The sequence below is a fragment of the Aricia agestis genome, chromosome 15, assembly GCF_905147365.1.
Source record: "Aricia agestis chromosome 15, ilAriAges1.1, whole genome shotgun sequence".
NCBI lineage: Eukaryota > Metazoa > Arthropoda > Insecta > Lepidoptera > Lycaenidae > Aricia > Aricia agestis.
In genome coordinates, this window is record NC_056420.1 from 14271052 (window position 1) to 14283269 (window position 12218).

Consider the following 12218-nt stretch of genomic DNA (forward strand, 5'->3'; position numbering starts at 1 on the left):
ACTCTTACACGTCATTCAGTGAATTTGAACCCCTCTTTACGACCTTTACGTGACGGAATGTAGTATAAGAGTTAAAAAATTCACCAAAGTCTACAATCACCGCCATTCATTTGTTTCTTTGTAAAAATAAAAGGCTAGTGTAGAAAAAGGCTAGTGTAAAAAAGAGCGGAAACTTTAAGAGAAAAGTAAAAAAGAACTATGCATCATTCCTTTCCTCTAATTGCATCATATCGAATAAAGGTACATGGCAAGCTAATTATAATACAACTGGAGATGGTTCCGTACAAAATTTTATAAGTTCTGTGCAGAGTAGTTCTGTGCAGAGTAGTTCCGTGCAGAGTAGTTCCGTGCAACTTAATTGTAATCCAAGCTCAGATAGTGCTTATTATTACAGAAATCACATTCATCGTCTGGGTAATGATCGTATATGGCAAACAAAGCGCAACTCGGACACCAGAAAAAATCAAAATTTATCATGTATTGAACAGTTTCCTTAGTTAGCATAAAATGTGCAGGGTATTCGGCGCTATTGATATAAAATCCGCAACCAAAACACCGATCAGCGCGTACAAAATGTGTAGATTTCCATGGCCATTTTAAATTCATACGTATCAATGTAATGAAATCTAATTTATTTAAAAACTTATCAATATCCATTGTATCACGATTGATTTCTTTACTCATTGATCAACTAATAACTGTATAGAAAGATTGATAAGGTTTTAGGCTCTTGTTAATAACTTAACTGAACCCTAAACTCGATTCTATGGCGGAATGTTTATGCGAATTGACACAGCGCGTGTTGTGTAGAAGTTATCTAGGAGTCTCGTTTTGCACTTTGAATCGTATAGAGGTAACTGTTTGCACTTTCTTTAAAAATACTAAATGATATATCATTTATTTTAAAAATCTCACTGGCGCATTTATTATTTACTTAAAACTAGCACGTAAAACTCGATAAAATTTATTTCCCATCAGATCAACAGCCCTTGAACTTGAGTTTCGAAGTAAACACACAACAGAATAAATAAAATGGCTGAGACTACATCCAACAATAAATTTGACAGTCAGTTTCTTCCCGACAGCATTTCATTAATTTAATATAGGTACTATCCAGTCACTTTTACAACCAAGTTTCGTACAGTTACTCAATTGAATGTCGTGAAGCAGCGGTGAAAACCGCTACAACGCGACAAAAAGTGCGCTACACGACTTCTTCACGACTTCTTCACGACCACTTCCCGACAAAAAATGCCCTACATGACTTCTTTACGGCCAAAAAGTAAGTTATGCGACGGCTACAGGACTTGTATACGTCATTGAGTCGTGTAAAATGGGCCTTTTCTTGGTGATGTCGACGTTTTAGCGACGTTGCGGCAACCAGCTTATACGATCAAAAGTTAGAGTTGGCACGTTGCGGCGACCAGTCAAATGTTTGTTGGGCTATTTCCCCATTCCTCTAAAAGGTTGGCAACGCACCTGCAGCTCTCCTGATGCTGCGAGTGTCCATGGGCGACGGAAGTTGCTTTCCATCAGGTGACCCGTTTGCTCGTTTGCCCCCTTATTTCATTAAAAAAAAATTCGTGTACTATGCGGTGCTAATGCCGCGGCCGCACATGCGTCTATCGTCACCAAGCTTCGTGCTAGGAGACGATACACGCAGATCGTCCAATGGTATCGTTTTAAGCACAAAGCACTACGCAGGTGCGGCCCGAGCATATCAATTAATATGCGATCAGCTTTAGGTGGGAATTTAAAAATGTGACGCATCGCACGGGTGCAATGGACAACAGTAGTACTAAATATACTAAACGTCTCAATATTTATCAGTATGTATTTATCTTAAAAAGCTTGTAAAAAAACCGAAGTGATATTACTTTAGGGTTTGTATAGTCTGTCAAAAAAGTGAAGAAATTAAAAAGTGGCAACATCGTAGTGTCATCCTTTTCAAATCAATCTAAGAAAAAACATCGTAGTGTCATCCCTTTCAAATCAATCGAAGAAAAAAGGGATGACACTACGATGTTGCCACTTTTTAATTTCTTTACTTTTTTGACAGACTATAAGTATGTGTTGTATGTCCCTTTTTGTATTGAGTTCACTGTGAAAATAGCAGCGCTGTAAGGGAGATCGCAGACGGCACACTTTTTCGACGACAGACTCGATCACACAAAAAGTGTGCCGTCTGCGATCTCCCTAAGAGTTACTTTTGACTTCTATGGTTCTATGAGAAATGGCCCAACGTGATGAATTTGAAAAAAAGTAACCTATATAAGGGTCACATACAAACCCTAAAGTACCATCGAATAAATTAATTCATAGGCAGTTTACGGACCTACGCCGTTTGGTTGGTTTGTCAATTCAATATTAGTCGCGATCTGTCGGCTGGGTTTGACATAACCCGACCAAATTACGCACGTCCGTAATCTGTATATGAATCAACTTCTCTGATAGTACATAACATCCATCTATACATCTATTCTATACATATAAATAAAATTGGAGTGGTTTGTAATATTAAAGGAACGGTTTTTTACTACTTAAAATGAATGTATATAGGGTACATACACCAAAACAACATTTTTTATAGTTTTTGTCTGTATGTCTGTCTGTCTGTTTGTTCCGGCTAATCTCTGAAATGGCTGGAGCGATTTTGACGGGACTTTTTTAGGCACATAGCTGATGTAGTAAGGAATAACTTAGGCTACTTTTTAACCGACTTCCGAAAAGGAGGAGGATATGTTTCACTTCATTTTGCTGACGCGGACGAAGTCGCGGGCAACAGCTAGTTATCAATATACCGCTTCCTCTACAGACACGCGAGCCTCATGCTGAATCTGTTCTCGCTGATGGTGGACGCGTCGGTGCCCGACATCGCGCTAGAGCCCGACAAGGCCGTCAAGAAGGTGCAGGATAAACTCAGGTATGTCCGCTGGTATGTCTAAGACAAGTAAGGGCCCTTTTTTTTGTCACGCAGAGAAATGCATTAACGCATTCGACGCAGGGGATGGGGACTCCCGCTGCGGATATGTGGGGCTCATCGCGGCGAAGATGGTATGTGCCGCAACCCTACCCACTCTACGACGCTCCTCTCGCCACCCAAGACGAAGCCACGGGTGACGGGCACGACACACCCACCGCAACTCCATCAGTGGCCGTCCGACCTTTGTCAGACCACACACATTTGGGGGCGCTTCTCGCCCCGCAGGCCGACAGAGGCCCCACTTGGGGCATGCCTTCTCTGGTGTCACGATGCACGGAGCGTTTTGTGCATCGTGAGTTGTGACCCACTCTGGGAACGAGTAAGGGGCCCTAGAACACGACGACTTTGAAACGATGGATTCGCGCCCCATGTGCTAGGGTACACAGCTAGCGACTTCGCGACTGTAGCGATGGAAACGCGCGATAATAACGCTACAAAAAGTAGCCGTGGGCTAGAGCTAGGGCCCTAATCTATGGTGAGGTGTTTAAGGGCTGCGCAGAAATTTAAAGAGTGAGACACCATAGACAAACGCCTCGGCATAATACTATGGAGGGTAGATGGAGGAGAACTATCTTATATGGGGGATATTTGAAAAAGTGTCCAGTTGACAAAATATAAATTGAAGTTAGCCGAATAACCGAGTCACAGAATTACTGGGTTAATACCAATATATTTTGAAAAATATAACCTAAAATAGCTGAAATAAAAGCTCTTAAATGATTTAAAATTTACCCTGTTGCTACTGTAGCGCCACCCTTATTTAACGCATTTCAGCAGACACTTTTTACATACAGAGATAGTTCTCCTCCATCTACTCTCTATAATAATACTTAAGAATAGTGTCAACTTCACCAAAGATATTTCATTACTTTTTCAGGCTAGACCTGGGCGACGAGGAGGCTGTGCACTATCTCCAAAATCTCCTCGATATGTCTGTGACGGCCGTCATGGCGCACCTAGTGGAGCAGCTGCACAAATTCGCGCAGTACTGGCGCAAGTGATGACACAAAATGCGAATTCCGATTTTATTACTGCAGTTGTAGGGTTCAAAATAGGAAGTTTACGACACTAGCTGATACGATGTTGTATCACTTCGACTTTATTACCATAGCAATAGGGTTCAAATTATGTGAATCTACAATATTATATAAAAATAGTGGAACTGAGACAAACGTTTTTAGAGTTAATTCAACTAAGTTCTATCAGCAAATCTAGACTCAATTTTGTTACATAGCACCGTTTTTTTATTTAGTGTTCATTCACATTGATACAGTAACAGGCACCATTGACACAACGCTGGAAATGTTTACATGGTTCCATCGTCAGAATCCAGTCACACTGGCGCCCGCGCCATAGTAAACAGAACTAACGAGTAGGCCGACTCAGAAGAAATCAAAGACAATTTAAGTTTAAATCATAAAGTTAATATACCTAGCGGAATAGAGAAACAAAGGCCTGAGCAAGAGAGATGTCACTATCAGTAACACTGCGTGGTAAAAAGAGACGTGTGATACATAACAGAAGCACTCTTTTTTTGACGTCCAGTCGGCACGTGCCGCACATTGACAATTTAATCTCATAGAAATCATGTTCAGTCATGCCTGTGTAAGTACATAGTACATACACATATTTTTACACACAGATGAAACCAATTTCGGTTTCGTTTGACAGCTCGAGATTGTTGCTCTATTCCGCTAGGTATATTAACTTTATGGTTTAAATAGAATTCTTTGGAAAAAATCTTGAAACTTATACATTTGACATAGTATGTCATATTGGTGGGCTCGCGCCGTACTAATGCGTTAGTCTGCGTTTCCACCAGAGATGTGTTGCGAGCAGGGCTGTAGCTAGAGTCAAATTTGAGGTAGGGCAGCGTCGGTTACAGGTAGGGCGGAAGCAAAAAAAATCGGTCAAGTGCGAGTCGGATTCGTGCACGAAGGGTTTCGTACCGTTATAGATAAAAAATAGGCCAAAATTGTGTTTTTTGTAATTGAGCCCCCTTTAAATATAAATGTTATTTTAATTGTATTATTAACTAATTAAGTGATTTCGCAAAAATGTCCAGTGCCTACTGTTGCCATTAATATCAATATACAGCAAAAAAGGCCAAAAAGCACGAATCCTTAAATATTGATTTTATTTTGTTTTTAGTATTTGTTGTTTTGATTTATCTCTAGGTCAATGATGTATTCAATTCATTCAATAGTTATTCTTAGATACTTAAAAAAATTCTGTGACAAAGCATGAGCACTATATCTAAGAACTACATATTATTAAATCCTCAATTACGAAGAACAAGCGAACAATATGGTTAAACTTCTGGATGTAGCGATCCACGTGTGAGTGAGAGTGAGGAAATAATAATTAATTGTTGGGTTGGGTGATACGAGTCAATAGATACGACTAAAAATATATTTAGATTATTATTGTTTCTGCAAACTTATTAAAATAATAATTAATAATAAAATAACATAAAATATTTAAAACAGCTGAATTCTACGATTCGCCATATTATTAAAAATGCGAAGAACTTCGTTCAGATCAACTTATTTTGTTCTTTTTTTTTCAAAGGCCAGAAATACCATACCAGCCATTCTTTCGTGACCCATTGACAGTCTTTGAGGCCTATTAATTGCAGTTAATTAAAGTTGAAAATGTGGACTCGCACACTGCAGTACTACATCTTTTTTTTCATTAAGATTATAATTAAATGGACGCATCGCTTCATGTAATCGTGATTCAAATGCCATCTATACACAGAACAAAGAATTATTATCGACGACTTCTGTGGCCCAATGGTTGGGCGTGTGGCAGCTTAATCCGGGGGTCGCGGGTTCGAATCCTGCCAACGGAACAAAAAGTTTTTAAAGGTATAATAAAAATCTTAACTATATAATGTATAGTTTATATAAGAATAAAGTATATTTCTGTTGTCTTATACCTGTAATGCAAGTCCTTTAGGTCTTCCTTTTTAGGGTTCCGTACCCAAAGGGTAAAAACGGGACCCTATTACTGAGACTTCGATGTCTGTCCGTCTGTCCGTCTGTTTCCAGGCTGTAACTCAAGAACGGTAATAGCTAGAGAAATGAAATTTTCACAGATTATGTATTTCTGTTGCCGCTATAACAACAAATACTAAAAACAAAATAAATTAAATATTTAAGGAGGGCTCCCATACAACAAACGTGATTTTTCTAACATTTTTTGCTTAACTATCAATGATGACAACAGGTAGGCACTTGAAATTTTCACAAAGGCCTTAATAATATATGTAATTTAATAAATAATAATAAAAGTAAAAAAAAATAATTAAGGGTTAGGTAGGTAGGTAGGTCCCATACTATTTTTGCTCTATAACGGTACGTGCGCGGTATAACCCTTCGTGCGCGGGTCCGACTCGCACTTGGCCGATTATTGGTATTTTTAAGGTAGGGCATTGTGATTTTAAGGTAGGGCATTGCCCCACTATGCCCCCCCCCTAGCTACGGCCCTGGTTGCGAGGAATGTGTTTTTGAGAACCAATAAAATCGCTTCATTGACGTGACTTCGCCGAGGGCAGCGATTCTATTGGACCTTAAAAACACATTCCTCGCAACAAATCTCTGGTGGAAACGCAGCCAGGTACAAGTTGAAAGCTATACATACATACAGTTGCAACATTTCTATGTATTTCTTTGAATGTGTCGCTAGCTTCGTGTCGCTAGCTACGCAGGGTATTTGCGACGACAGGTCGTCAGCGGTTGCTTCATGTCGTCCACTGTCAACCGGCACCTTCAACATGTGAAGGTGACAATCGCGCCCAACTCGCGTATATTCGCCCGTTTGTTTCAAGTCGAGGTATTCCTTAGTTTTGTCTACTCTGCTGGCGCCACCTTGGTATTTAAATCAGAACTTAGCTTTATTCTCATTTGGGTGGTAGCTTTAATTTTGTTGGATTATTTAGATTTTTTCCTCATTTTGCTAGTATGCATAATTGCATATCAATATACTACAATTATTATTATTAAATATAAATTAAATAATTTATTAGTTTTAAATAGTTAATGTAGATTTTGATTGCATGGAAATAATTGTAAGTTGCATGATGTTTTATACTATATTATAAAATATTTTTGGCATTGCAGCATTGTAATAATATATTACAAGAAGCTGTGATTGGGCTCAGTCAAAGATTTAAAAAATTACTGGGTTTTAATAATAAAAACCCAGGGTTTTTTGTTTGTAATAAGAATATAATACAAAAATTTTATTTCTGTTAAGGAATAAAAATTGGCTAAAATTGTATCAAAGATGAGTAAAATTTTATATTTTTTACTGTGATATTTAACCTACTTAAAATAAATTATTTTTATACAATAGTGTTTTTATTTCTTTACCATTTCTTAAAAATATGTCATGCAAAAAGTGATTTTGAATGAAAGCTATTGCAACAGAATCTAATTCTTATGCATAGACTATATTTTTATCATATTACTAGCTGTTGCCCGCGACTTCGTCCGCGTGGACTTCAGTTTATAGCGCGCGATGTCAACAAAATTGGTGTCAAAAGCTTTTATAAAAAAACCCTGGTACCCCTTAAATCAATACAGCTGTGCAGTGTGCAAACAATAAGTACTTCATTTTTGTATGTTAAACTTTATATATTATGCCAAATTTTAAAGCTTATTTAGCCCCCCAATTACACAACTTTACCCATAAACTATTTATCATTGATAGGTTTAGCCCCAATTTCACCAACGTCTGTTAGTGTTAACAGCTTGTTAAAATATCCTGTCTTCTCTTTCATTCATATGAAAAACAAAACAGCTAACGTGATACTAATTCGAGCATTAACTTTAACAGTCGTTGGTGAAATTTGGTCTTAAGGTTACGTCACTGCCTGCACAGATAAAGTACTGCGTTATTTAATACCGTAGAATAGATATAACAATCGAAAAAAATCGAGACTTAATTGTAAGATGATACCACCTCTTATAGAAAGACTTTTGAGCAAGCGTCAGCGCGATGTAGAAGACGCACGGCGCCATCTATTATGAATTTTTTGAACAAATTTACGACCCTTACAACCCTTTTTTCCAGTAAAAAAGTAGCCTATGTCCTTTCTCAGGCTTTAGACTATCAGTATACAAAATTTCATTACGATCGGTTCGGTAGTTTTGGCGTTTGGCGTGAAAGCGAGACTGACAGACAGACAGACAGACAGAGATACTTTCGCATTCATAATATTAGTACAGATTATGTGCACACTGCACAGCTGTTTTTGGGTATTTTGATTAATTAAGGGCCGCGCTACACCGGAATGGCAGCGGCGAGGCGAGCACTTTCAGCGCTGCCATTCCGGTGTAGCGCGGCCCTAAGAGGGGTACCACTTACCAGTTACCAGGGTTTTAAAAAGTTTTTAAATTTGACACAAATTTTGTTGACACCGCGCGCTATAAACTAAAGTCCACGCGGACGAAGTCGCGGGCAACAGCTAGTTATGAATAAAAACAATAATATATAATAAAGTAGGTATGATTAGTTCTGTTATAATAATGAAGTAAAAAATAAAGCGCCATCTGTTTTCATATATTAGAATTAAAATGTTGATTGCATTGATATATTTTCTGGATGGAATATAGGCCAACACAACACACTCGAACTCCTTAGAAATGCAGTAGGAGTTCTATAAGATAAGATACATTGATTATTATTATAGCAAGTGATAATATTATTAAACATAATATTCTAACGTATTAAAAACTATAAACAAAAACATAATAACTAATAAGTATGATTAGTTTTATGTTCCAACGAAGTAAAAAAAAAAAGCGCCATCTGTTGAATCGTATTAGAACTAAAATGTTCATTGCATCGCGTCGATATATTTCTGGATTTTTTATAATATTATACATACATAAAATATATTTAAGATTTTTGAAATATTATTTTAATACACATCCAAGACCCAGGAACATTGAAAACTTTTTGTTCCGCCTGCGGGACTCGAACCCAGGACCCCCGGGATGAGCACTGGCCACGCGCAATGCGAAGTAATTTTCATCGATATTTTCATGGAAATAAGATATTTTCCCACATCAAAATGTAGCCTATGTCCTTTCTCAGACTCTAGAATAACTGTGTACAAAATTTCATTGCAATCGGTTCAGTAGTTTTGGCGTGAAAGCGAGACAGACAGACAGACAGACAGACAGACAGAGATACTTTCGCATTTATAATATTAGTATAGATTACGCCTCTAGTACAACGACGCAGCGAAACGCGAAAACTCTGCGAAACAGAAATAGAGCGAGATGCAATATAACACACTGTCATGTAGCGGGTGAGACAGTAAATCCGCTGTTCCGCGTTTTGCAGCGTCGGTGTACTAGAGGCGTTATTGACTAATATTTTATCATATTTAAATTTTAAATCGAGCTAACAGAGAAGCTTTCATGAAAGCTATAAGTATGTTATATTATGTAACATTCAGAATAAAATATACATATTATATGGAATATTTAAAACATGTTTGCAGCAATCAAATTGCTTCCATTTAGAACACAATCACTAGCCATGTATATTTTGCTCGCAGTAACTGTCTCTATGACACTACAAGCGGCGATTTCTGCATAAGTGACCCCGCCAACAACATACACTAATATCGTTCTAGGCTTCAACACAAAATCATTTTGTTTACTTTCTTTCAGTTGCTTCAACAATGTCCTAGCGTCTTTGTAACCGAATTCCAAGCTCTGTAGGTTTAAATTCGATAATTTCTCATTCAAAGTCTCCAAACCTACTTTGTATTTATCTATGACCTTCCCGCCGACTTTCAAATCGTTCAGTGCTGAGAGTTTACCGAGGACTTCGATCAGATTGTCCGAAGTTAGCAACGCATTGCACAGTATTGCGACTAGAGGAGTGTACCCGCCGTTAAACACGTAATTTGGCGACTTCCCATCGTCAGATTGTGTCGATAACTGCTTTAACTTGTTTGCAACTGACTGAAAACTGTTCTGCCATTTTGGCAACTGCGAAGTTAAGTTACCGAGATTCGATAAAGACAGCTTGGGGCTGGAAGGCTGAATCAACAAGCCAGCGCTGACTAAGTTATTAAATACATACAAAAACTTGTATCCGAACGCCACTAAATATTTGCTGACTAGCGTATTGTATTCGTCATATGACAGACCCTGTGTAAGACTTAATAAACACATTAATCTTAGGCTGTTGTAAATGTGGATGTCTGTGCCAAAATTTTCATCAACATAGGCAAAATTTGACTTCTTGTTTCTATTGTTTAACATGTCACTCTCAGTAAGTGTGAGGTTCTCAAATTTATTGTTCATCTCCGATATAATTGTTTCGGAGGCTAGGACGTGATTGACTAGATTCTGTTTGAACAGTGTTACCTGCTGCAATTTAGTTGCCACAAAGTGTTTCATCTCCTGTATACCCAAGGCCTTAATGTCCTCATTCTTCAACAGTTTAGCTTTTGAACTCAACACACTCAACACTTCAGAGAAATGCCTATGTTTTATTTCACCATATAAGTTATCTAAGGAGCTGTCTAAAGTCATTAAAGTGTTTTTTGTTGGACATTCCTCTTGAGGTATTAAGTTGAGCTTGCCTTTCTTATACATTGTCTCCTTGACGTTTAGATCTAGGTACCCACAGGTTATATCGAAGATTTCGCTCAGTAGACCGCTGTATGTAGCCGGAGTTAGCAGTCCGGAAGCATAATCTTGGTCTCTGTCTATGACCACCATTGCTCCAATATCTTGTGCATTCTCCGTGATGAAATCTCTATCATAACTCTCATTATAAATCTCTAGTAAATCCAGTATGCTACTGGACATTTTACCTACTGACAGAATGCATTTTGGCCGGCCTACCACATGAAACAAACTCCATAATGACATTGATATGCTCGATAGCAAGGACTGGTTCTGTTCAGTAAAAAGTTGCTTGAATAAAAATGGGAGTTCCAAACTCAAAATCCTCTCATCCAGGTTCATAAATTCCCATGTGAAGGAGTGAAGCTTTACAATTCCATACAAACCTTTATTCTCCAACATCAGATCATACGATGCCACAACTTTTGGAACAATTATAATGTTGAAATAGTTCCCATCGGAGAGAGATGCATTTTGGCTTATGAGAGAGGAAATGTGGTCTAAAACACATTTGTACTTTAGGATGCTGGCCGGTATGAAGTACAGTTTGTTTAGGTTTGCTGTAGGTCCCAACTGCGGATCCATTTTATAAATCTTATCAATGCCATGTTGTCTGTAACAAACCATTGAAATATGAATAAGAAATATAGCTCTGTAATAAACTAAAATCTTGAAAGTAAACCAAGCAATAATCTTGAAAAGAAAAGAAGTAAAGAGAAAGAGAAAAAATTTGGAATCTAATGGAGTTGTGAATTGTCCTGATAAAGGCAGGCACAGACTTTTTATCACGCTTAAGGTCAAGATAAATTGCTTATCTGGATTTTCTTCAGAGAAGATCATTGATTGTAGATGAGCACACACAAATAGAATATTGAAGATTTTTGCTGGTTTATCTAGACTAGACAATCCAGCAGTTGTGTGACCTAGCAATCCTATGTATCCCACAAATGTTGAATCTTGTTATAAGTAGTTTGTTGATATTATTTTAAAATTAAAAGCTTCTAAGAAATGCCATAAAAAAACAACTTGCCAGAACTTACTTCAACCAATTTACTCCGCAGATTCTCTCTAGAGGTTTAATAAGAGCTGGATCAATAATTAAATCAAACTTTTCTCCACACAAAGCAAGAATACTCTCCAATTTTTTTTGAGATATTAGGTTGAGAGATGCTAGCTTCATAGAAAGTGGATGATCCATTATGAAATACGTTCTAAATGTAATTGCACTCAAACACACTATTTTGATCAATTGTAATCACACAATTTAAATTCATTACATACCTATTTTGTTAGCATTTGTAGTAAACAAAAACCGTAAAATGTAAATAAAATATTTTCATTTTACTTCTTCCTCTTTGACATTGACGTATTGACACATGTCAGAAATGTCATTGGTTTTTTATATGGCGAAACGACGATGCACTGTGCACACATGACACATAATTTATATTTGGATTTTTGTCAAGTAAAAAAATGAGAAAAATAAATACAAATTACCCAATCGAGCCCTTAATAAAGCCTTAAAAATATATAACTTCCAATATTATATATATTCAGATTACAGAATGAAAACAGAA

At 37.4% G+C, this 12218-nt stretch overlaps 2 protein-coding genes across 3 annotated transcripts in view; one reads left to right on the top strand and one right to left on the bottom strand.

Moving 5' to 3' along the window:
* Positions 1-4438, top strand: part of LOC121734350 (phosphatidylinositol 3-kinase catalytic subunit type 3) — a 46843-nt gene extending 42405 nt beyond the window's left edge. The window contains exons 18-19 of the mRNA XM_042124884.1: positions 2816-2923; positions 3861-4438. Coding sequence (XP_041980818.1) covers positions 2816-2923; positions 3861-3984 — 232 coding nt within the window. The 3' untranslated portion in view covers positions 3985-4438. The remainder of the gene's footprint in view (positions 1-2815; positions 2924-3860) is intronic.
* A 5029-nt stretch (positions 4439-9467) lies between these two features.
* On the bottom strand, positions 9468-11981 carry LOC121734351 (vacuolar protein sorting-associated protein 33B). Of its 2 annotated transcripts, none has more exons than XM_042124886.1 (2): positions 11923-11981; positions 9468-11254 (listed from the first exon to the last, which is right to left on the bottom strand). In XM_042124886.1, exon 2 carries the CDS (start codon positions 11224-11226, stop codon positions 9484-9486), a length of 1743 nt encoding a protein of 580 aa, XP_041980820.1. In that variant the 5' UTR covers positions 11227-11254; positions 11923-11981; the 3' UTR covers positions 9468-9483. The 2 variants fall into 2 exon arrangements, with proteins under 2 accessions (XP_041980820.1, XP_041980819.1); XM_042124885.1 differs by lacking the exon at positions 11923-11981 and adding an exon at positions 11682-11908.
* Positions 11982-12218: the final 237 nt, after the last annotated feature.

Bases quoted from the DNA above. Each gene is read 5' to 3' on its own strand.
- LOC121734351 (XM_042124885.1), bottom strand. From the start codon at position 11,839: ATGGATCATCCACTTTCTATGAAGCTAGCATCTCTCAACCTAATATCT. The intron at 11,255-11,681 runs GTAAGTTCTGGC...GGTTTGTTACAG, and splicing joins TGCGGAGTAAATTGGTTGAA to ACAACATGGCATTGATAAGA.